Source organism: Salmo salar, chromosome ssa09 (assembly GCF_905237065.1).
Source record: "Salmo salar chromosome ssa09, Ssal_v3.1, whole genome shotgun sequence".
NCBI lineage: Eukaryota > Metazoa > Chordata > Actinopteri > Salmoniformes > Salmonidae > Salmo > Salmo salar.
The window spans coordinates 114,035,007-114,061,717 of record NC_059450.1 but is presented as its reverse complement, the minus strand read 5'-3'; the positions used below and the strand labels follow the sequence as shown (position 1 = coordinate 114,061,717).

The following is a 26,711-nucleotide window of genomic DNA, read 5'->3' as shown; positions in this document are numbered from 1 at the left end:
AGATGTTGTTTTGGTGTCGAGTTAAAGGAGCTCCTTTAGCACCTTGGACTCATTGACCGCCTGCAGTGAGAAACTTTGTAGCGGGGCAGGGGAAAAAAGAGGGAGGATCATCGGGGCTAGTTGGGGTAGGAGATGTTGGACGGCCAAGAAGGCATGGCTGAGTCAAATAGGAATCCTTACTTAATGAAGTGGTGATTAAAGACCTCAGCCATGTGCTTCTTATCAGTAACAACCACATCATCAACATTAAGGGACATGGGCAGCTGTGAGGAGGAGGGTTGTTATTCTTAGAGGTGACAGAGATGTCATTGAACTGTCATTATGAACAATGAGTGGTGTTTATAAGTATGTATGGAAACATATATCGTGCAGTGAGCAGATTCTATAACAAACATGCATGGGGAAAATGATAAGTACGCATTGAATAGGTGCTTTCTACCCTCCTGGATTGTAAACTGTACTGTTCATCCTAGCTAATAATTTTAGCTTTGTGAAAAGTCAGTTTACAGAAAACCATGGTAGAGCCCACTATAAATTAAAAAAAAAGATTTATTTTTAGTGGGAAGAATCCATAGCTGATATCGAAATATTATAAAGAATATTTAGATTTGGCCCTAATCTTGTTTAGAACAGATTAATCTAGCGTGTCAGACTTTACAGCTACAAACTATTCAGAGACACACTCGCCTGACTGTGAGATCAAGAGTAGATTAAATACATTGTAGGCATTATATATGAACATTATGTACGTTATGTAAACAAACTTTGTTTCAGGGTTGATTGGTGAGGACATGCTTCATTTAGGGGTGGAGGGTGGTTGTTGGTTGGGGGTCTGGGGGGTCTGAGCACAGATGTGAATCCACTGCCCCACCCTCCCCCTCACAGGGATTTGTGCTCCTCCATAGCCCCCCAAGCCAGACGACAGGGATGAGCAGTCTTGTCAGGAGCGCTCCCTTCACCGTCACCCAGAGGGGTGGAGATGTCAAAGAACCAGACAGTGCTTTGATCTCAGGTCTCTCAGTTAGGAAAGCACATGGACAGACTCCTTAATGATTTCTTTAAAATCATCAGTAGCAAAATTAATTGAATCCCAAAGATGACTGCTGAGACTCTGATAGTATGTAATTAACAATGCAGGTCGTCGGCTAATGTGGTTGAAACCCAGATATCCTGTCGAGGTCCAGTGGTTGAAGCGGATGAGGTGGGGAGATAAAGTATATGAAAAGATAAGAAGTGGTGTGTGTGTGTGTGTGAGTGCCCCACACCTGCTTCTCTTCTCTCCAGCAGCTGCTGGCTTGGCCTAAAGCCAGGCTAGCTAGACCGACAGACAGAGGGAGGGAGGCAGGCAGGGCACAGTGTGCCAAGTGTCCCTCCATCCATCGCTTTGAGTCAAAACACATTCCAGGCTTTGAAAAGCCAGTGCCGTATCTCATCTACCTGTCTGGAGGCTTCTGTTTTTCTGGGCTGCAGGTTAGGCGGAAAAAGAGGAAAGCTTTATAGTATGTGAAATCTCTAAAATAGTACTCAGAATGCATCATCTAATGCGTGATTGTGCAATTAATCTGATTATCAGCCATTGTCGAAAAATTCTACTAGATCAAATGGCGAAATGAGTATGCAGTTTAAGTATGTATTCGGACAAGGTCAGTGTGCACGAGCGTGCGTGTTTGTGTGGTTGCTTGTGCACGTGTTTGCGTAGCAGCTGGTGGGCTGATTGGGTTCAGCTGGGCGAGAGACAGAGAGAGACAGACAGAGAGAGAGAGATTTTTGAGGTTGTTTTTTACATTAAATGCACAATGCATTATGTGGGTTGAATGCTGTAACAACACAGAATAAAACAATTAATCAAAGTCCCATGATGGTAGTGACTGCCCATTAAATCAAATCAAATGTATTTATATAGCCCTTCTTACATCAGCTGATATCTCAAAGTGCTGTACAGAAACCCAGCCTAAAACCCCAAACAGCAAGCAATGAAGGTGTAGAAGCACGGTGGCTAGGATAAACTCCCTAGAAAGGCCAAAACCTAGGAAGAAACCTAGAGAGGAACCAGGCTATGAGGGGTGGCCAGTCCTCTTCTGGCTGTGCCGGGTGAAGATTATAACAGAACATGGCCAAGATGTTCAAATGTTCATAAATGACCAGCATGGTCAAATAATAATAATCACAGTTGTCGAGGGTGTAACAAGTCAGCACCTCAAGAGTAAATGTCAGTTGGCTTTTCATAGCCGATCATTGAGAGTATCTCTACCGCTGCTGTTGTCTCTAGAGAGTTGAAAACAGTAGGTCTGGTCCATAGCCGCAGGCAGAACAGTTGAAACTGGAGCAGCAGCACGGCCAGGTGGACTGGGGACAGCAAGGAGTCATCATGCCAGGTAGTCCTGAGGCATGGTCCTAGGGCTCAGGTCCTCCGAGAGAGAGAAAGAAAGAAAGAGAGAAAGAGAGAATTAAAGCGAGCATATTTAAATTCACACAGGACACCGGATAAGACAAGAGAAATACTCCAGATGTAACAGACTGACCCTAGCCCCCCGACACATAAACTACTGCAGCATAAATACTGGAGGCTGAGACAGGAGGGGTCAGGAGACACTGTGGCCCCATCCGACGATACCCCCGGACAGGGCCAAACAGGAAGGATATAACCCCACCCACTTTGCCAAAGCACAGGCCCCACACCACTAGAGGGATATCTTCAACCACCAACTTACCATCCTGAGACAAGGCTGAGTATAGCCCACAAAGATCTCCGCCACAGCACAACCCAAGGGGGGGCGCCAGCCCAGACAGGAAGACCACGTCAGTGACTCAACCCACTCAAGTGACGCACCCCTCCTAGGGACGGCATGGAAGAACACCAATAAGCCAATGACTCAGCCCCTGTAATAGGGTTAGAGGCAGAGAATCTCAGTGGAAAGAGGGGAACCGGCCAGGCAGAGATAGCAAGGGCGGTTCGTTGCTCCAGAGCCTTTCCGTTAACCTTCACACTCCTGGGCCAGACTACACTCAATCATAGGACCCACTGAAGAGATGAGTCTTCAGTAAAGACTTAAAGGTTGAGACCGAGTATGCGTCTCTCACATGGGTAGGCAGACCATTCCATAAAAATGGAGCTTTATAGTAGAAAGCCCTGCCTCCAGCTGTTTGCTTAGAAATTCTAGGGACAATTAGGAGGCCTGCGTCTTGTGACCGTAGCGTACGTGTAGGTATGTACGGCAGGACCAAATCGGAAAGATAGGTAGGAGCAAGCCCATGTAATGCTTTGTAGGTTAGCAGTAAAACCTTGAAATCAGCCCTTGCCTTAACAGGAAGCCAGTGTAGGGAGGCTAACACTGGAGTAATATGATCAAATGTTTTGGTTCTAGTCAGGATTCTAGCAGCTGTATTTAGCACTAACTGAAGTTTATTTAGTGCTTTATCCGGGTAGCCGGAAAGTAGAGCATTGCAGTAGTCCAACCTAGAAGTAACAAAAGCATGGATTAATTTTTCTGCATCATTTGTGGACAGAAAGTTTCTGATTTTTGCAATGTTACGTAGATGGAAAAAAGCTGCCCTTGAAACAGTCAGATTACTGCTTATCACTTATTAACCCTCATTTATTCACAATACTTTACTTTAATAAAATATGTTGTTGTGTATATTTGTTTTATTTGATGACTTCAAAGTCATCATCTCATCTCTATAGAGCTGCTGCTTATGCTGTCTGACAAAATCACTATTTTGTAGTTCTTCAAAGTAAATAAGGTATACTTTTATGACTACTGAATACCAACTATAAATAACTTAGATCACTTAGTTTCCCAAACTCTGTCCATGGCACGATTCGTTTTTTCCCGTAGCACTACACAGCTGATCAAATAACCAACTCATCATCAAGCTTTGATTATTTAAATCAGCTGTGTGGTGCTAGGGCAAAAACCAAAACATGCACCGGGGGGGGCAGAACCCAGTTTGGGAAACCCAGACCTTGATCATGTATTTTCAGGTAGAGTTACAGTACCTCATGAAGCAACAGCTGCTCTCTATATCACCTCACGATTGCGCACTCTTCTCTCTTCCGTAGCAGGTGTAAAATAAACACAGACCGGACAAGTGATGCGCAATGGATTATGGTCATTGTAGTTAATTACCACGTTTTATGCGCTAAACTATGTAGAATATTGGCCTGTTGGAAACTACAACTCCCTACTATATCGCACAATTCAGGTTGGATCTGATTTATCTCTAGAAAACTGTGCGATGTGCGCATCGAGCGCACAGAAAAAACGAACCAATTGGGATTTAAATAATTTAACATATGTCCTCAATTAGTTGTTTAAAAACCGAAAAATAACCTACATTTCTGGTTAATTGCTCAGCACTAGGTGTTTTCAGGCAGGAGTTATGTCTACAAAGACATCAAAGTCCGGTGTGCAGGTATACAAAATGTTTGATATAATATTGCCTGAAAAAGAGAGCTCTCCCTTTTACGTCTTTGAAAGGAGAAACAATAACGAAGAATTAACCTGAAAATGCTTGTTTGTGTTGTCTGGTGTAATTACGCCATGCTTTGTTGGCAAGCCCACGGATCTCACATGATTGAGCATGGACAGCTGGAACACTTCCATGCTTTTGTGCAAGGTGGGGACACCTTCGGTCCTCACTTGAACTATCAACAGTGACTTCCTTGTTAGTGAACTGTAAGGAAACTCCTTTAAATATCTCGTCTTCTGTCAGAGAGCATGTCAACACCTAGACATAATCAGAGTTGTTGTCAGCCCGCTCCAGACGTGTCTCAGACTCGTTTGTGCTAATTAGACTCAATTATGATGTTCAAGGTGGTTGATTCTTAGGTATGCTGGCAACTGTCTCGAGCCAAAGTCTGACTGCAGCTAACAATGCTGTGTTTGAAACCACGTTTTTTTTCTTCAAAAACATTCATGAAACATTTTTTAAGACATTCTTCATGTGTCCAGTCTAATCTACTAGGTAATCACATTCTAAAAACCTTCAAAGCGTTATGTCACAATGATGAAAGTATGTTTTCAACACCTGACATCAAGCATTTTGTTTATTTGCAAGATAATGCTATACCATGTGATTATTATCTACCATGTTAGGTAAGATAATGCCTAAAACCATGGGAGAAAGGTCTTGGTAACATCTTACAGTAGGCTGCATTCATAAAGCCTTTATAAGGGCAACATAAGGTTTTAAAGTATCTCTTCTGCACATGAAGGTACTCACCTCACATGTGCACAATGTGGGACAAGGGGCACGGCTCCTCTCACATTCTGGCCTCCCGAACATCAGTAACTTGTTATAAATCTCAGTACAGAGACCAATGTCAATCCCCCACCCTCCTCCTGTTTACGCACACACAAATGCATGCACATAGACACACACAGTGCTTGTCTTGGGCAGGAGCTCACCGGAGCTGAGTACCGGCACTTAAAATGTTCTACTGCTTGAGTTCTTGTTCCTCTTATAGAATATTAGCTCCTGCACCTTAATATAAACAGTACCGGCACCAACACTGAGTACCAGCACCTATTTCAGTCCAAGTCAAGCACTGGACACACGTATGCACGCACGCACACATGCACACACATACACACACACACACACACACACACACACACACACACACACACACACACACAAAGTGTTAAAGAAATCAAAATATATTTAATATTTTAGATTCTTCAAAGTAGCCACCTTTTTCCTTGATGACAGCTTTGCACGCTCTTGGCATTCTTTCAACTAGCTTCATGAGGAATGCTTTTCCAACAGTCTTGAAGGAGTTGCTGAGCACTTGTTGGCTGCTTTTCCTTCACTCTTCGGTCCAATTCATCCCAAACCATCTCAATTGGGTTGAGGTCGGGTGATTGTGGAGGCAAGGTCATCTGATGCAGCACTCCATCACTCTCCTTCTTGGTCAAATAACCCTTACACAACCTGGAAGTATGTTGGGTGATTGTCAGGTTGAAAAACACATTATAATCCCACAAATGGCAAACCAGATGGGATGGCATATCTTGAATTCTAAATAAATTGCCAACAGTACCACCAGCAAAGCACCCCCACACCATCACACCTCCTCCTCCATGCTTCATGTTGGGAACCACACATGCAGAGATCATCCGTTCACCTATTCTGCGTCTCACAAAGACACGGCGGTTGGAACCAAAAATCTCAAATTTGGACTCATCAGACCAAAGGACAGATTTCCACCGGTCTAATGTCCATTGCTCGTGTTTCTTGGCCCAAGCAAATCTCTTCTTATTGGTGTCCTTTAGTAGTGGTTTCTTTGCAGCAATTCAACCATGAAGGCATAATTCATGCAGTCTCCTCTGAACAGTTGACGTTGAGATGTGTCCATTACTTGAATCTGAGGTGCAGTTAACTCTAATGAACTTATCCTCTGCAGCAGAGGTAACTCTGGGTCTTCCATTCCTGTGGCGGTCCTCACTAGAGACCCAGTTTCATTATAGCGCTTGATGTTTTTTTGCGACTGCACTTGAAGAAACTTTCAAAGTTCTTGACATTTTCCGGATTGACTGATTTTTATGTGTTAAAGTAATGATGGACGGTCGTTTCTCTTTTCTTATTTGAGCTGTTCTTGCCATAATATGGACTTGGTCTTTCACCAAATAGTGATATCTTCGGTATACCACCCCTAGCTTGTCACAAAACAACTGATTGGCTCAAATGCATTAAGAAGGAAAGAAATTCCACAAATTAACTTTTAACAAGGCACACCTGTTAATTGAAATGCATTCCAGGTGACTACCTCATGAAGCTGGTTGAGAGAATGCCAAGAGTGTGCAAAGCTGTCATCAAGGCAAAGGGTGGATAAGTCATCAGAGCGCGCAACAGAACATTGTACTGTCTACACTCGGTTTGTTGTTTATATTAAAAAAAATCATGAAATCAATTTTAATCAGAACAGTAGTTAAGGATTGAGTGCTAGCTGGCTGTACTACAGACACCTGTCGTCGTCGTGGGGACGACTCATTGTTATATTTTCGTAAAACAACTGGTTACAGTAAAGAGCCAACCTTGAGATCCTGAGGGAAATCGACGAGTACCAACAGCATTACGCTATGGAGGAACAACATACTACATCACGGAAAGATCCGACTACCTCACAAAATAACTTTAACACGACAAAAAAAGAAAAACAGATTCATCTACAGACATGGACGATTTACTTACCGTTGAAGTAGAGGCTAGTGCTGTGGCTGGAATCCATGCAACACTGGAAAAGTTGTGTGAGGAGGTAGCAGGCCTGAGGGGGAGTGTGGAGCTCAGATTTACTACACAGATAATATCTTGTCTCAATGTTCTAACATCTGTGGCATTGGCTCACAGGCAAACAGGCAAGGGAATAAAACAAATATTGATAGAACCTATTTCTTGAATTCTAAATATCAGCAATTTGAAAGCTCTATTTTGACCATCATAATACCCCTGATGGCAGTAACTTTACAAGCACTAATTATGGTCAATTTAGACTGAGAATAGTATCTAGTTATGATAAGGGGTGAAATAAGTATAGCCAGTTATAATTGTAATGATTTAGCAGATTATAAAAAAGTATTTTAATGGCTAAAAGAAAAGGAATATAACGTATACTGTTTACAGGAAACTCACTCTACATCCTTAGATGAAGTTGCGTGGAAATAGGAATTGGGTGGTGAAATAATTTTCTGTGATGAACAAAGGAACTCAAAAGGTATGATGATATTAATTAACATAAATTTCGATCTGAATGTGCAAATAGTCAGGAATTCGCAAGGAAGGTGGATCCTTTTGAATATGAAAGTAGACGAAAAAGAGATTTGGCTCATTAACCTATATGGTCCAAATCAGGATGATCCATACTTCTTCGAAAACATTTATACCAATTTATTGAACTTACAGGCAACACAATGATCAAATCATTATGGTAGGAGACTATAACACAGTGTTAAGTACCTCAATGGACCATAAAGGTAATCACTCTACAAACTATCATCACCGTGCCCTTAAGGAAATCACAAATATTATGGACACATTAGAAATAGTGGATATTTGGAGACTAAAAAACCCCGACCTAGAAAGTCTTGACTACTTTCTTCTCTTTACATGGAGGAGACTTAATCAAGCTAGTCGTCTTGATTACTTTCTTGTCTCTTTCTCTCTTACATGGAGGAGACTTAATCAAGCTAGTCGTCTTGACTACTTTCTTGTCTCTTTCTCTCTTACATGGAGGAGACTTAATCAAGCTAGTCGTCTTGATTACTTTCTTGTCTCTTTCTCTCTTACATGGAGGAGACTTAATCAAGCTAGTCGTCTTGACTACTTTCTTGTCTCCTCTCTTGCGTCACAGGTTAAAAAAGTTTTAATAGGAGACAGAATGTGATCGGATCATCATCTAATTGGCATTCACATAGCTCAAGCATTTAATCAAAGTTTACTGGAGGACAACTTATTTTTAACTAAGACAAAATCATTTATAACTAAGTTTTTCCAGTATAATATAGGTTCAGCAAATCCCCTTATTGTTTGGGATACCTCCGAATTATATTTTAAAAGAGGAAGCAAATTATTTTAGACAGATGTTCTCTTTTCCGTTTCATCCTCTCCCACTGAATGAAGATTACGGTAAGGAATTATTTCCAAATAATATAAAAAATGGAAAATTAACAAATGTACAGAAAGGTCAGTGCGAAGGCCAAATTACAGAGGAATAACTTTTGGAGGTTATTAAATCCTTTCAGTCTGGAAAAACCCCAGGGCTTGATGGCATACCGGTAGAGGTATATCAAGCGTTTTTTTGATATACTAAAAGCTCCATTGTTAGATTGTTTTAACTACTCCTATAGAAATGGTAGTCTGTCAGGTACTCAGCAGGAAGGTATGATTTCTCTATTATTAAAACAAGACCCAGGTGGCAAATATAAAGACCCAGTCTATCTAAAAATCTGGAGGCCCCTTACACTTCAATGTTGTGATGGAAAAATAATAGTGAAATGCATAGCACTCAGAATTAAATGTTTTTTTTACCAGGTATTGTTCATCCTGATCAGAAAGGTTTTTTACATGGACAATACATTGGAGATAATATATGACAACTACTAGAAATAATACAACATCATGAAACATCTAAGAAGCCAGACCTGGTATTTATAGCGGATTTTGAAAAGGCATTTGATAAAGTAAGACTGGATTTTATTTATAAATGCCAAGCTTTTTTCAATTTTGGTAATTCTCTTAAAAATGGGTAAAAAATAATGTATAGCAACCCCAGGTGTAAAATAGTAAATAACGGCTACTTCTAAGAGAGTTTTGAATTGTCAAGAGGAGTTAATGGTGACAGTGTCCACTGTCACCATATCTATTCGTTATGGCCATCGAAATGCTAGCTATTAAAATAAGATCCAATAACAACATTAGAGGATTAGAAATCCAAGGTTTAAAAACAAAGGTGTCCATGTATGCCGATGACTCAAGTTTTATATTAAGTCCACAAGCTATATCCCTGCAATGTCTCATTGAAGATCTATGTCTCATTGAAGAACCTTTCTGTACTATCTGGGCTAAAACCTAGTGTACAATATTAAGTATTGGATCTTTAAAAAAATACAACTTTTATTACTCTGCAGTGTACCTATAAAATGGGCTGATGGTGAAGTAGACATACTTGGTATTCATATCACAAAATATATAAATAAGCTCTCCACATTGAATTTCAATATAAAACTTGTAAAATAGACAAGATCCTGCAACCATGGAGAGGTAAATACCTGTCTATTTGTGGAAAAATTGCCCTGATTAACTCCTTTGTCATACATATCTCAGTTTACTCACTTACTTATGGCACTGTCTACTCCGGATGATTTGTTTTTCAAATCATATGAGCAAAAAATATTTAGCTTTATCTGGGATGCTAAACCAGACAAAATATAACGTGCCTATCTATATTTTATTTATTTCACCTTTATTTAACCAGGTAGGCAAGTTGAGAACAAGTTCTCATTTACAATTGCGACCTGGCCAAGATAAAGCAAGCAGTTTGACACATACAACAACACAGAGTAACACATGGAGTAAAACAAACATAGGGTCAATAATATAGTAGAAAAATAAGTCTATATACAAAGTGAGCAAATGAGGTGAGATAAGGGAGGTAAAGGCAAAAAATGCCATGGTGGCGAAGTAAATACAATATAGCAAGTAAAACGCTGGAATGGTAGATTTGCAGTGGAAGAAGGTGCAAAGTAGAAATAGAAATAATGGGGTGCAAAGGAGTGTAACCGATGTGAAATGGCTAGTTAGTTAGCGGTGGTGCGCTCATAGCGTTTCAATCAGTGACGTCACTCGCTCTGAGACTTGAAGTAGGGTTTTGTGGCCGTGGCTTTTGTGGCGCGATGGGTAACGATGCTTCGTGGGGTGTCAGTTGTTGATGTGTGCAAGGGTCCCTGGTTCGAGCCCAGGTTGGGGCGAAGAGAGGGACGGAACCTACACAGTTACAGGAGCAAAATAAATGAATACAGTAGGGGAAGAGGTAGTGGTTTTGGCTAAATTATAGATGGGCTATGTACAGGTGCAGTAATCTGTGAGCTGCTCTGACAGCTGGTGCTTAAAGCTAGTGAGGGAGTTAAGTGTTTCCAGTATTAGAGATTTTTGTAGTTCGTTCCAGTCATTGGCAGCAGAGAACTGGAAGGAGAGGCGGCCGAAGGAGGAATTGGCTTTGGGGGTGACCAGAGAGATATACCTGCTGGAGCGCGTGCGACAGGTGGGTGCGACTATGGTGACCAGCGAGCTGAGATAAGGGGGAACTTTACCTAGCAGGGTCTTGTAGATGACCTGGAGCCAGTGGGTTTGGCGACGAGTATGAAGCGAGGGCCAGCCAACGAGAGCGTACAGGTCGCAGTGGTGGGTAATATATGGGGCTTTGGTGACTAAACGGATGGCACTGTGATAGACTGCATCCAATTTATTGAGTAGGGTATTGGAGGCTATTTTGTAAATGACATCGCCGAAGTCGAGGATTGGTAGGATGGTCAGTTTTACGAGGGTATGTTTGGCAGCATGAGTGAAAGATGCTTTGTTGCAAAATAGGAAGCCAATTATAGATGTATGATGTGAGTCTGGAAGGAGAGTTTACAGTCTAACCAGACACCTAGGTATTTGTAGTTGTCCACATATTCTAAGTAAGAATCGTCCAGAGTAGGGATGCTGGACAGGCAGGCAGGTAGCGATCGGTTGAAGAGCATGCATTTAGTCATTTAGCAGACACTCTTATCCAGAGCGACTTACAGTAGTGAATGCATAGATTTCTTTTCCTGTGCTGGCCCCCCGTGGGAATCGAACCCACAACCCTGGCGTTGCAAACACCATGCATTGCAAACACCATGTTCTACCAACTGAGCTACAGGGAGAGCAGTTGGAGGCCATGGAAGGAGAGTTGTATGGCATTGAAGCTCGTCTGGAGGGTAGTTAACACAGTGTCCAAAGAAGGGCCAGAAGTATACAGAATGGTGTCGTCTGCGTAAAGGTGGATCAGAGACTCACCAGCAGCAAGAGCGACATCATTGATGTATACAGAGAAAAGAGTCGGCCCAAGAATTGAACCAGGTGGCACCCCCATAGAGACTGCCAGAGGCCCGTATTTGAATTGGGTGGGTTGAGATTATTACATATAAAAGCACTAAACCTCTCTAAAAGCTTCACTTATTCAAAAGTTTTACTTGAAACCTAAATGGTTCTCAAGTAGATTACTAAGTAAAGCTCATCCAGTGTTTAAAAATTATTTTTGCCTTTGTGCAGATTGCCATGTCTCATTTCCGATTAATTGAAAATGATACTTTTAAAAAAGTATCTCTCTTTTTCAAACAGGCATTGCAGAGCTGGCTACAATTTCAATTTCATCCCCTTGAAAAGATAGAACAAATATTACAACAAATATTATGGCTGAACTCAAATGTGCTGGTTGATAAAATACCTGTATTTGTGGGAAAGATGTTTGAAAAGGGTATTTTGTTCTTAAATGATATTGTAAATTGGAATGGTAGAGTTATGTTCTTCATGGAGTTATCAGAATTGTACAGGAAGATCTGCTCAATCCAAGAGTACAATCAATTGATTACAGCGTTACCCCAAAAATGGAGGAGGCAGGTGGCAGTGGGAGGAGGTAGGGAACTGGTCTGTCTGCCCAATTTAAAGGATAAAAACTGGCAGAGGAATATAAATAGCACAAATAGGAACATATACCAGTTTCATTTGAGGACCAGGATGTTGACAACTGTGCCGTACAGATAGCAAAATAGTTGGGAAGAGATTTTTGATGTACCGATTCCATGGTACAGGGTGTATGAGTTGATATTTTAAACAACGCAAGATTCAAGACTTCGTGCATTTCAGCTAAAATTATTATATAGAATTCTTGCCACCAACAAAATGTTGAATATTTGGGGCATAAAATCATCGAAGCTCTGCAGATTTTGTTGTGAGGATACAGAATCAATTGACCATTTATTTTGGTATTGCCCTCTGGTAGCCTGTTTCTCGTTTTAGGTTCAGGAATGGTTGAAAATGCATTGATCTAAAATTGCATTGATCTAAAATTGACCTTAGAAATAGTACTGTTAGGAGATCTGGAGAGACCGGGTCAGTCAGTTACTAATATACTAATACTCTTAGTAAAAGTATTTATCTTCAACTCGCAATCTGTGGATTCTATTCGATTAGATAGATTGAAATTGTACGTTAAACATCACAGTATAGTTGAAAGATATGTGTTGCGTAGAAACCCCGAAGTGGGTGGCCAGCAGAGATAGATGGGATGGGCTGAGGGAAGCTGAGGGTTGGGATGTGGAATTGGAGACAAGTGGGAGTGGAGTTGCTGTGCGGGAGATAGAATGATGGTCAAAGATAAAAGTTTAAAAAAATAAAACATAATAAAAGTACATTTGAATGACACTGAGTGGGCAGTGTTTTTACAACTAATACCTGTTTGCCTGAGGCTGATGCCGTGCAGGTGTTTGTACACATGCATATACACACACTCTCATTCAAATAAACACATACAAGAACACACACATACATGTAATAGTGCCAGACATGCACACAAACATATAGTTGGCATTGCTGTTATGACTTTAGTTTTCCTTGATGTCCTTTGTTTTAAATGTATTATTATTTAAATGTTGTATTATTTTGCATTGTTGTTTGCTGTTTTCTTCTTCTGTCTTTTTATTTTTTCTTATTGGTGCATGGGGGGGTTCTTGGGGGTGGGGAATGGAATTAATTGTATTTTTTATTTTTCTTCTTGGGGGGCTGTGGGAGGGGTGTCGAATGGTTGAGGGACAGCTATTGGGGAACTGTGGGGAGATCTTGGAGGGTTCGGGTTCACGTTTTTTGGCCTGGTGGAAGATCTGTCAACGTGCCCTTGAGCAGGGCATTGACCCTGGATGCTTCTGTGTGTCGCTCTGACTAGGAGTCTGTTGGATGACTGGTATGATGTAGTTGTTGAGCGGCTTCACTGCAAGTATGTACGGGGGAAAAAAATGTATGAAATGAATTGAAATGTATGCATTCACTACTGTAAGTCGCTCTGGATAAGAGCGTCTGCTAAATGACTAAAATGTAAAATGTAAATGTATATTGTATGTTTCGGACATTCAATAAAAAAAATCAATAAAAAAGGAAAACTGAAAAATGTCAATAGTAGGATGATTCTTTGACGATGTCCTCAGAAATTGTTTTCTGTGCTCGCTAGCTAACGTTACATCTAGAAAATTGAAATATAATGTTCATATTTAATTTAATTTTTTAAGAAATAAAAGTGGCTACTTTGAAGAATCTCAAATATAAAATATATTTTGATTTGTTTAACACTTTTTTTGTTAATACATGATTTCATATGTGTTATTTCATAGTTTTGATGTCTTCACTATTATTCTACAATGTTGAAAATAGTAAAAATAAAGAAAAACCCTGGAATGAGTAGGTGTGTCCAAACTTTTGACTGGTACTGTTTGTAGAGAGGATAGCTTTAGAATTGGAGCATGATGACTGTAAACATGACCCCTTCAGAGTGAGTCAGCATTGGCCTGTTGTTCCGTTGCTAATGCACAGGAAATATTTTTGTGGGGATACCTAATTGGATCACTGTATTAAGACTACATCCTTCTTCCTCCATTAGCCTCTGGTGGGTCCAGAGAAGTAAGTGTGTGTGTGTGTGTGTGTGTGTGTGTGTGTGTGTGTGTGTGTGTGTGTGTGTGTGTGTGTGTGTGTGTGTGTGTGTGTGTGTGTGTGTGTGTGTGTGTGTGTGTGTGTGTGTGTGTGTGTGTGTGTGTGTGTGTGTGTGTGTGTGTGTGTGTGTGTGTGTGTGTGTGTGTGTGTGTGTAGGACAGGACGGAGAGATAATAACCTGGCTGTCACTGTGGTGTTGAGATCAAAAGTGCTCAGTGTGTGTTAATATGCCCTCAATGTGAACTCTCACCTATTAAAGTGAAAATGAAGATATGTACACATACATACAGTGCATGTACGTAGACCATGCATCCAATAAGGCCCCCCCCTCACACACACATACACACCCACACACTCTGTCCACATCAACAAAAATCACACATGATTGACTTGCCACATTTCATTCTCTTAACTCACAGCATGACTAATTAAGTGACTAATTAACGCTATATCTTGGCAGAAAAGTCTAAAGGCAGAGCAACGGGTCATTACCAATCTTGATTTTTTTGTATTCTGTGTTATTTTATTAGGATCCCCATTAGCTGTTGTGAAAGCAACATGTACTCTTCCTGGGGGCCACACAAAATATGAAACTTAATACAGAACATTAACAGACAATAATAGCTCAAGGACAGAACTACATCAATTTTAAAAAGGCACACGTAGCCTACATATCAATACATACACACAAACTATCTAGGTCAAATAGGGGAGAGGCGTTGTGCCGTGAGGTGTTGCTTTATCTGTTTTATAAAACCAGGTTTGCTGTTGATTTGAGCAGTATGAGATGGGAGTTCCATGCAATAATGGCTCTATATAATACTGTACACTTTTTTGAATTTGTTCTGGATTTGGCGACTGTGAAAAGACCCCTGATGGCATGTCTGGTGGGGTAAGTGTGTGTGTCAGAGCTGTGTATGTAAGTTAACTATGCAAACAATTTGGAATTTTCAACATTAATGTTTCTTATAAAACAAAGAAGAAAAATTCTAAATTCAAACTGGCAATGCTTTTCTTTCATTATTAGTTATTTTTATGCATGAGCACGATGGCTCACTGTTCGTTGTTGGCATTTCCTTTCTTACTAAGAAACTTTCGAATAAACTTTCAAAACTTTCCAAAACAACAAAACAGAGCTCTCCCTCCTTTTGCGTTCAACCGGAAGTGAAGTGTACTAGATTACGCTATAGGAAGGAGTTTGCTTTCATATTGTGTGTAAAGTGCATAATGGCCATTCTGGCCTGTGTGTCCTCATACGATGCCTCACTCTGTGAGACGCTTGGAGGGAAAAAACACTCATTCCTCTGTGAGAGAGCCGAACACTGGCTCACTATGCTGTCTGTAAATTGAGTCTTTCTTCCCTCCTGAACAGTGACACACTGGAATGCAGCACATTAATATGGACATGGGTGGGCTCCCAGAATTCCTGTCATAGCCTATTTTTTCTTTGACCATTATGAGCTTTTTGTTGCTTCTTTTCAGCTCACACCAGGCCAGGCAGATGTGTATGTGTGTATGTTTGTGTGTGTGTGTGCATGCATGCTTTAAAGTTGTGATATCACAAAAACAAAGAAGTTACTGCAAACAACTAACACTGTTTTTTCCCGTCTGACATCAATGCACGTGTGCTAGAAGACAGTGGCGGGGTGCCCATCGGCACAGTTTCCCCCTACTGTGGATTCCATCTTTAATGTTGGCACAGAAATGATTACTAAAGTATGATCAAAGCTACAAACTTTCACGTCATTGTGCAAAGTGGCTTTAAACGTGACTGATTCTGCACAGTCTGCCTGCAATGTAATTGATCTCAAACTCTGTCTCTACAGCAGCCTGGGCCAAGGTGGAGGTGAACATGGAGGACAGAGTGGAGGTGTTCCTTGGGGACACGGCTCAGATCACCTGCATGTTCACGGTCTCAGACAGCCACGATGACGTCATTATCCAGTGGTACATGGTGAGTAGTCCCACACACAAATGCATGCACATGGACAGACGCGCTCACACACGTTAGCCTGGTTGCCAAATCTAACTCTGTTAGCAGTTGGCTAACGGACCAACAGATCTGACAACCAGGCTAACACATCCCTTCCATCTCAGATCCCTGTTTCACAAATGAACACATGCTTTCTTATCTCTCTGGGCTGACTCCTAACTTGAGATCCATCTGTACATTTATGCGTCAGCTAACATTGATGTAAATGGGAGATTTACATGGGCACAAAGATTTACTTTACGCCCATGGATCTCAAGGATCCGTCCCTCTGTCTCTGCCCTGTTTTCCAATTGACAATTAAATTCAACCTTCGATCATAGATCACGAAGACCAACGTCCGCTCGAGGATCTACTACGGAGACGGAAACATACAGGCAGTCGACCGGGACGGGCAGTTCACAGACAAGATCAGTGTGAATGGGATGGGGAAGAGCAGCGAGGTGGTGCTGACCATCAGGGACGTGGCGCTGGAGGATGAGCTAGAGTTCATCTGCCAAGTCAACGGACTGTCAGCGGGTAACATGGAGGGACGCACCATGCTCAAGGTGTTCGGTAAGAGTGTGATGCACCTATGGCCAGTTTCCTGGACCCAGATTTAGCCTAGTCCTGGACTATTCTAGCTATTGCTCCCTATGTGATGTCATCCATTGTCCCTCTCTAGCGTCACCTGATCGTCCAAACATTGAGGGGGTGCACTCTGGGATCTCTGTCAGCAATAAGAACCCATCGAAGGTAAAAACAAACAAACAAACAACACATTGTTAGCGATAGCTACGGTCAGTGAGGACTTCAGGGTATAGCATGTGGATAAGATAAGGTCTTGTAACGTTTGAGGACTTGTAACACTAACCACTTAGAGAAATGAAAATTATGATGGTTTTATTGTATAAAATATTTAAAATTAAGCTTTTCATCCCCAAAATCGTGGAGAAAAGGGTTTACACACTGACCGTGTAATGTCATCATTCACCATAGATAGGGAGCTGTGAGGCTAAGAATGGCTACCCCAGGCCCAACATCACTTGGTACCGTGACCAAAGCCCAATGCAGAACACACCAGGCGGTGAGTACTACCGAGGCTTTGACCACAGTGTCCATAGACACCCTCTGACATTAGTATATACGCTAGGTGAAACAGAGTTGATAATAACAGCTAGCAATTCCACATTTGCTTCATGCTCTTCCTGCTTTGGCAACGGGACAATGATAAACACATTTAGAATGTTGTAAACATGCATCGGATCTCACAAGGAACAAACATATTTTTTTATGTTATCAAATACAAAAATCAGATTGACTTCAGTCAAGAATTTGACAGTGAACTTAAAGAACAAAGATCCGTGATTACTATGACACAGATCATGCCTGTTGTAAAAATAGATGTCTGTTTCTTGTGCCTGAATATGAGATGTGGCTGTGGATTTGAGCTGAAAATATTAATTAAAAAAACTGTATTTAAAAATAGAAAATAAAAGGAAGCGATAGTAAACCACCCCATGTATTCAACCTGGCCATTGGGCATACAATAACATCTACACATCTACAGTAACTCAATTTGTCTGTTTTCCAAATGTGCTGCATGTCTCACAGAGGTCAGTGTGGTGACCCTGGTCACTAAGGAGTCCAGTGGTCTGTACACTGTCCAGAGTGACCTTCACCTGAATGTGGTCAAGGAAGACAAGGATTCGTTCTTCTACTGCGAAGTCAGCTACCTTGTCCCTGGTGGAACCAAGATGACTGAGACCAACAAGATCAACATCACTGTCCACTGTGAGTCTACTGTGCACCCTCTTAATGTGTCCCCCCTCATATGGAGACAGTAGAAAACTATACACATGCACAGTCACAGACTTACACAAGTACATTGCCATCTCAAATCGTGTTCAGTCTCAACGAGAAGTATGAATCATAAATGCAAGCAACTATGCTACAGTGGAACGTTTTGATTTTCTGACTGTTTGTGCTGTCGCCACGTGTTTCTGTCAAGTTGTGAAGTCTCTCTTGTTTTGTACCGAACTTGATATCACCACTTTCCAGGTCATCTTTGTTAACAAGAATTAGGTCTTACATCTTGCTGACTTACCTGGATAAATAAAGGTTAAATAAAATAAAAATCTCTTCAGATCCAACCACTTCTCTTGATGTGTGGGTGGAGTCACCAAAGGGGCGTGTCAAAGAAGGGGACACAGTTGAGGTTCATTGCCGTGCCAACGGGAATCCTCAACCACCCTTTACATTCATGCACAATATGGTAAGAAACCCATGCCTACTCCATGTAAAAATAAAACAATTATGTGTCTCCAACCATAAACAGAACTATATACATGTATGCATGTGTTAGTGATTGGATTGTGTGTGTGTGTGTGTGTGTGTGTGTGTGTGTGTGTGTGTGTGTGTGTGTGTGTGTGTGTGTGCGCGCATGCATGAATTTCTGTGTTCATACACAACACTGTTGATGTGTGTTATAAATGTCACTCCTTCTCTGTAGCAAGAGCTGAAATCGGAGCTGAACGTATTGGTCCTGAAAGACGTGACGCGTCTAAGCAACGGCAATATCACGTGTACAGCACTGGACCTGGACACGTATGAAGAAACCGTAGGGTACACAGAGCTCTTCGTCGACTGTGAGTGAAACGTTCCTCTGGTACAATTTCTGGGACATTAGTCATTATTAGTAGCCCCAAAAGTTGTGACATGACCAGGATAAACTTAGGACCCTCGTTATGGTCTATGACTAGGGCCTATAGTTATTCCCTGGCTCTGGAAAAACTCCTGGCTTAGTTATTGCAGTAGTTGTGAAATGTAGTGTAATGTAGTGCAGTGGTTCTCAAACTGGTGGTCCCAAAAACCCCTGGGGGGTCGTGAGAATGTTTTGTGGGCTCGCGAATGTGAAACTGAATGGGGAGAATGTATACCATTTCCCCTTCGATCTGGTTACTAACATTAGCCTACTGTATGTAGAGTAGAGTAGTGTAGCAGTGTTCTTAACAATGCATGTTGTGTGTCCATAGATCTGGACCTGGCTGTGTTGATTCCCAAAGACACCCATGTCATGGCCCAGGGAGAGGAGCTGATGGCCACCTGCAATGCCCTGTCCTCCCTGCCCACACACACTGAATGGTTCAAGGTAAATTACAGTAGGCCACTGAGCCAATACCTCAACATTACAATGTGTGTGTGTAGAATGTGTGTTTTAGAGTGTGCATGTGTGTGTGTGTGTGTGTGTGTGTGTGTGTGTGTGTGTGTGTGTGTGTGTGTGTGTGTGTGTGTGTGTGTGTGTGTGTGTGTGTGTGTGTGTGCGTGCATGCGTGTTTCTCTTCACTTTCTGTGTTCTGCCATGCGGTGTTGTTTTATCAGTTTTTTGAAGTTTGATTTTACTGCTCGCTTGAGTTATTTGGTGTGGAAGAGAGTTCCGTGTGGTCGTGGCAATATGTACTAGAGGTCGACCGATTATGATTATTTTTTTCAATGCTGATACCGATTATTGGAGGATCAAAAACCCCGATACCGATTAATCGGCCAATTTAATTTAAAAAAATGATTTGTATTAATGACAATTACAACAATACTGAATGAACACTTATTTTTACTTAATATAATACATAAATACTATCAATTTAGCCTCAAATAAATAATGAAACATTGTTCAATTTGGTTTAAATAATGCAAAAACAAAGTGTTGGAGAAGAAAGTAAAAGTGCAATATGTGCCATGTAAAAAAGCTAACGTTTAAGTTCCTTGCTCAGAACATGAGAACATATGAAAGCTGGTGGTTCCTTTTAACATGAGTCTTCAATATTCCCAGGTAAGAAGTTTTAGGTTGTAGTTATTATAGGAATTATAGGACTATTTCTCTCTATACGATTTGTATTTCATATACCTTTGACTATTGGATGTTCTTATAGGCACTTTAGTATTGCCAGTGTAACAGTATAGCTTCCGTCCCTCTCCTCGCTCCTACCTGGGCTCGAACCAGGAACACATCGACAACAGCCACCCTCGAAGCAGTGTTACCCATGTAGAGCAAGGGGAACAACTACTCCAAGTCTCAGAGCGAGTGACGTTTGAAACACTATTAGCGCGCACCCACTAACTAGCTAGCAATTTCACATCGGTTACACCAGCCTAATCTTGGGAGTTGATAGGCTTGAAGTCATAAACAGCGCAATGCTTGAAGAATTGCGAAGAGCTGCTGGCAAAACGCACGAAGGTGCTGTTTGAATGAATGCTTACGAGCCTGCTGCTGCCTACCATCTCTCAGTCAGACCGCTCTATCAAATATCAAATCATAGACTTAATTATGACATAATAACACACAGAAATACGAGCCTTTGGTCATTAATATGGTCGAATCCGGAAACTATCATTTCAAAAACGAAACGTTTATTATTTCAGTGAAATATGGAACCGTTCAGTATTTTATCTAACGGGTGGCATCCCTAAGTCTAAATATTCCTGTTACATTGCACAACCTTCAATGTTATGTCATAATTATGTACAATTCTGGCAAATTAATTACGGCCTTTGTTAGGAATAAATGGACTTCACACAGTCCACAATGAGCCAGGCGGCCCAAACTGCTGTATATATCCCGACTGCTTGCACGGAACGCTAGAGAAGTGACACAAATTCATGTTAGCAGGCAATATTAACTAAATATGCAGGTTTAAAAATATATACTTGTGTATTGATTTTAAAGAAAGGCATTGATGTTTATGGTTAGGTACATTGGTGCAACGACAGTGCTTTTTTCGCAAATGCGCTTGTTAAATCATCACCCGTTTGTCAAAGTAGGCTGTGATTCGATGAGAAATTAACAGGCACCGCATCGATTATATGCAACGCAGGACACGTTAGATAAACTAGTAATATCATCAACCATGTGTAGTTAACTAGTGATTATGTTAAGATTGATCGTTTTTTATAAGATAAATTTAATGCTAGCTAGCAACTTACCTTGGCTTCTTGCTGCCCTCGCATAACAGGTAGTCAGCCTGCCATGCAGGCTCCTCGTGGAGTGCAATGTAAGGCAGGTGGTTAGAGCGTTGGACTAGTAACCGGAAGGTTGCAAAAACGAATCCCCCCTGAACAAGGCAGTTAACCCCCGTTCCTAAGCCGTCATTGAAAATAAGAATGTGTTCTTAATCTGACTTGCCGAGTTAAATAAAGGTGTAAAAAAATAATAAAAAAATACGCATATCGGTGGCCAAAAATACTGATTACCGATTGTTATGAAAACTTGAAATCGGCCCTAATTAATCGGCCATTCCGATTAATCGGTCGACCTCTAATATGTACTGTAGTGGTGCGCGTTTCTCAGAGTCTGTTCTGGACTTAGGGACTGTGAAGAAACCCCTGGTGTGGGGTATGTATGGATGTCTGAGTTGTGTATTGGCTGCCTTCAACATGGCAATATCTTTCACAATGACAAGTAGTGATGCGGTTCATTTGCCTGTTTTTCTTTGTGGCACTTGACCATATAAGAGCAGAGCAGCGCTTTATCATGGACAGACCTCTCTCCATCTAGCTACCATTGCATCAGTATGTTTTGAACCTCCCAGTTTACAATCTAGGGTTACACCAAGCAGTTTAGTTTCCTCAACTTGCTCAATTGCCACATTATTCATTACACGATTTAGATTAGGTTAAGAGTTTAGCTAGTGTTTGGTCGCAAATACAATTCTTTTAGTTTTTGATATATTTAGGACTAGCTTATTACTTGCCACCTATTTTAGAACTGACTTCAGCTCTTTGTTCAGTGTTGCAGTGATTTTACTTACCGTAAATTCCGGACTATAAGCCGCAACTTTTTTCCCAGGCTTTGAACCTCGCGGCTTAAACAATGACGCAGCTAATATATGGATTTTTCCCGCTTTCAATTTTTTTTTCTCCAAAAAAACACATTCTGTGACGTGCTTAGTTTTTGGCGGCATGAAGCTTTCGTTAGACCCATGAAATTGACGAACGGGTTAAGGTCAAACAAGTTTTTAGTTTACTGTTTAGATTAAATCGAGCGCTCTCAAACTTCCCATCATTCTGATTACAGTAGTCATTTTGTCACCCTCATCATGGCAAAGACACGGAGAAATGCATATGATGCAGCTTTCAAGTTGAAGGCGATTGATCTGGCTGTTGGAAAAGGAAATAGAGCTGCTGCACGGGAGCTTGGTCTTAATGAGTCAATGATAAGACATTGGAAACAGCAGCGTGAGGAATTGACTCAGTGCAAAAAGACAACTAAAGCTTACTGCTAATTTTTTATTTTTTGTTACAAGCCGTGTTTCATTAAAGCCTATTTATTTTTGTTACAAGCCGTGTTTCGTTAAAGCCTATTTATTTTTGTTACAAGCCGTGTTTCGTTAAAGCCTATTTCTTTTTGTTACAAGCCGTGTTTCGTTAAAGCCTATTTCTTTTTGTTACAAGCCGTGTTTCGTTAAAGCCTATTTATTTTTGTTACAAGCCGTGTTTCGTTAAAGCCTATCTATTTCTGTTACAAGCCGTGTTTCGTTAAAGCCTGTGTAAAGTTCATTTGTTTCAATGTACCGGTAGGCACCTGCGGCTTATTAAATAACTCGCACTGTGTTCTGTTAGGTAAGTAACTCTCGATCCACAATAAGTCAGAGGATGTAAATCCATAACACATGTTTTTTTCAGCAGCAGACTATGATCGATAATGTCTAACAAAACAGCTCCCACAGCCCCCTATATGTCTCGACTATGTCTTTCGAATCTCAGAAATGTTCTTTAAGAGGTGTGGCTGCTTGATTTATATTGTTTCCCTCATAGACGTGTGTGTGTGTGTGTGTGTGTGTGTGTGTGTGTGTGTGTGTAGAAAGGAGAAAAAGTTGCAGAGGGCCACACACTGACCCTGAAGGACGCTGTGTTTGACATGGCGGGGACGTACGTGTGTGTGGTGAATGTTCCTTCACTGGAACGACTGGAGACCAGTGGCTCTTTACATGTTCACGTACAGGGTAAGCCCGCCCGCCCGCCCGCCTGCACGCACACGCACGCGAAACACACACACACACACAGAGACACAACTAACCCTCCGTCCCCCTCTTCCATGCAGGACCCCCAGAGATCAAGGAGTCAGCAGACACAGTCCTGGAGGAGGTCACAGAGAAGTTCCTAAACCTGAGCTGCCATGCTAGAGGATACCCAACCCCTGTTATCACCTGGAGCTCCTCTGACGAATCACAGGTAAGCAGACAGACCGACAGACAGTCAGACCGGCTTCTCTGAGTCAGCTCATACAGACAATGTATAGGCTGGCTGGGAAGGAAAGAGGGACAATGGTGTGTTTTTTTCTTCTTTTGATCTATTTACACACAGATCTGTTCCGATCCCGGGTACCTGGGTCATTTCCTGTAACAACATTAATAGAGAAAGCAACTCATGTTCAACATTCCTTTCTGAACAGATATATCTGCGTTTGTTTGTCCCAAATGCCACCTTTTCCCATTGCAAAGCACTACTTTTGACCCGGGCCCATAGGGCTCTGGGCAAAACTAGTGCACTTTATCGGGAATAGGATGCCATTTGTGACATAGACAATGTTTTGGTTTCTGGTCTTATCTGTGCTTTATTTCACTGTGTGTGCTAGATCCTGAAGGAGGTGTCCCACAGACAGACAGAGGACGGGGTTCTCAGTGTGTTGAGCATCAAAGTGACCTCTGACATCACAGCCAACTGCAACGCCTACAACGTCCATGGCACAGACTCCTTCCCCTTCAGCATCAAAGCCAGTAAGTTGTCTGTCCACTGTCTTATTTGTCATGTCTTGTATATTTTATGTCAACATGTCCGGTTTGACTGTTAAGAGAAAATTAACAGGCAGAATATACTAACAACCAAATTATTTAATTAATGGAAACATGACAGAAACCTGAGCTTCAAATCATCTTTAGTAAAGCTGCTAGAGGGGTTGGGTTAAATGCGGAAGACATATTTCAGTTGAATGCATTCAGTTGTACAACTGACTAGGTATCCCCCTTTCCCTTTCCTAGTTTTCCTTTAACTGTCAGTGTGCTAACAGGAGAGTGTCACTCTCCCTTTGCCTGTTTTCAGTTGTCCAAACGACCTCGTCAGATCCCAGTACTACAGGTAAGCGTACCACTCTTTTAGTATTTAACACTCACTGTCATCGCGTCGTCTTTATTGCGGTCATGCTGCACATTCCAGAAGATCGCTATATCATATCAATGGGATGTTTAGAATTTGGCAAGCGTTGGGAGATCTGATCACCTGTGCAGCGTGACAGCAATAAAAACGACCATGGTATTGCAACAAGGAACTTCATTCATCAGTCATGCGCGCACCTTTTTTTTCATAACTTTGCTGTTGAGCGGTTGATGGTCTAGTTTAGCTGTTTCTGTGTGAGTCAGGCAGGGGAAAAAAAGGAAAGAAAAGGAAAAATGCGACGGGTGCTTTTAGCAATGACCAAAATCAGAATTCAGAAAGGTCTCTATGGGTGTATTAAAGTTTATACTGGTGAGGACGGTCATGGTTGAGAAACCTTTTATTGACTAACTGGTGGGCGAGAGCTGCTTATTTTCCATGTGTTGATCAGTCATATAATACGAACACATCCTGATGTGTTCTTTGATAACTGTCATAATTAGATGTTAGATTAAATTAAATCTTTATGGGCCGGCTTTCCGGACACAGATAGATTGACTAGTCTTGACCTGGACTAAAAAGCAATTTCAATGGATATTCTGGGCTGTCATTGAGCACGCTTTTTAGTCCAGTATTAGGCTCAATTTGGGTCCAGGAAACCGGCCATAGAACTCTTACTACACGGTCATCCTATTTCGGACTATGTTCACTAAATAGTTGCATATCGCCCTATTGCATAAAGATCTGTCTTGTTTGCACACAGACCAGGAGCAAGGCTGAAACTGTAGCTGTGTGTTGATGGTTAAAGTGCACTCAACATAGTCTTCTGACTCCCATTACCTCAGTGGACCGCTCACGTCACACCAGGAAATCATTGCCTCCGTCCCTCTGAGGGAAAATCCTGTTTGTTGTTGTTTTATTGATGACAAAATATGATTAAATAGCCAGCGCTGCCGCTCCTGGAAATCATTAGGGCATTTTTTGGAGGGTGCAGACTGCAGAGCCGTTCCTGGTTTCTGTCTCCTGCCTATCTGTGTTTGTAACAAGGCGATACGTGATTAGGGTCATGCTAAGTAGACAAGGCGGTTGTTGCAGTTGTTAACAGTGTTAGGTTGCCATAGAGCTGCTGTACTATCGTGATAACTGTGTCCGTGTGGTTTGTCCAGTAACAACAGTAACCCCAGTAACTCCTCCGAAGAGAGTCAAGAAAGGTTTGTGACTTCTGGTCCTGGGTCTTGATGCTGCCTCCCACCTAGCACGCTTAGAAGGCTGCCCTGCCCACACCTCGCTCCACCCAGCTCACACTGCCTAGACTGAACCCCCAGCCACCACCATCACCCTCCACACTCTCTCCACAGCACCCTCATTCACTATGCAGGGGAGGGCTTTGTACTCTCTACTCAGGAGGCAACACTTGTGACATAGAATAATTTATAATTTAATAGGATCTCTCTGTTTGTGACTTTGTAATACTGTCTAAAAAAGTACAGTATTACAACTTTATCTATGTGGAGAGATACTTATAAATTATCAAGTGGAAAAATATAATTAGATGAAATCTGGAATTATATATTTTTTTATATTCATACTTTGTTAGTTACAATGTTATCATCTTTAATATGTTCTCTGAATGATGCTTCATGAATCACCAGAAACATAACCCCCAAAATGTTTTTGTTAAACCAGGCTGAAAAGTTCCATTTGCATCTAGAGCATTTTGAGTACAAACCCCCCCCTGAGAGAATGGAGTGGTATCACCCATTCTGTACCTTGATGGAAATGGATCCATCCATCTAAATCTGCATCCTTCCTCCAGGGGAGGTCCATCCCCAAGTGCACCCATCCACCTCTTTACCTTCCCTCACTCTTTCTCTCTCCCTTTGTCCTGCTGCCTCCTACTGTATTCTCTGACAGAGAAACCAAGCAGCACAACTCTGGAAAGTGTTTCTTCTGACTGATCTTTAGTCCTCAATAAAATAACTTCTTCCATGATGAACAACCTGTTCAGAGACTGCACGCCTGTTCATCACTACCACCACCTGTGCATGCTGTTGTCTCTGAATGATAAAAGCGAGATTCCTGAATGACATGGACACACACATGTGCGTGCGCATGTACACACACACACACACACAAAAAATAATAATCTGAAACTCCTTAAGAGGACGATGTTGTCACGAAGCAATTACCGGACAGGAAATGACCTGTGGTTCTGCCTCTTCTTCTTTGTCCCACCAGAGGGCAGCGGTGTGATCATCGCTGTCATCATCATCTGTATTCTCCTGCTGGCTATCCTTGGCAGTGTGTTGTACTTCCTGTACAAGAAGGGCAAGATCCCATGTGGGCGTTCGGGCAAGCAGGATCTGTAAGTGTG

At 41.6% G+C, this 26,711-nt stretch overlaps 1 protein-coding gene across 5 annotated transcripts in view; it reads left to right on the top strand.

Moving 5' to 3' along the window:
* LOC123723699 (cell surface glycoprotein MUC18) overlaps positions 1–26,711 on the top strand; it is an 81,230-nt gene that overhangs the window by 50,552 nt on the left and 3,967 nt on the right. For 2 of the 5 annotated variants that reach the window (XM_045724348.1, XM_045724350.1), the window contains exons 2-15: positions 16,050–16,177; positions 16,537–16,768; positions 16,878–16,948; positions 17,192–17,279; positions 17,807–17,986; positions 18,340–18,467; positions 18,705–18,840; positions 19,228–19,343; positions 23,049–23,190; positions 23,289–23,419; positions 23,823–23,964; positions 24,287–24,322; positions 25,504–25,548; positions 26,576–26,702. In XM_045724348.1, the coding sequence (XP_045580304.1) occupies positions 16,050–16,177; positions 16,537–16,768; positions 16,878–16,948; positions 17,192–17,279; positions 17,807–17,986; positions 18,340–18,467; positions 18,705–18,840; positions 19,228–19,343; positions 23,049–23,190; positions 23,289–23,419; positions 23,823–23,964; positions 24,287–24,322; positions 25,504–25,548; positions 26,576–26,702 (1,702 nt within the window). The remainder of the gene's footprint in view (positions 1–16,049; positions 16,178–16,536; positions 16,769–16,877; positions 16,949–17,191; positions 17,280–17,806; positions 17,987–18,339; positions 18,468–18,704; positions 18,841–19,227; positions 19,344–23,048; positions 23,191–23,288; positions 23,420–23,822; positions 23,965–24,286; positions 24,323–25,503; positions 25,549–26,575; positions 26,703–26,711) is intronic. The other 3 variants (XM_045724351.1, XM_045724352.1, XM_045724349.1) reach the window with 2 other exon arrangements.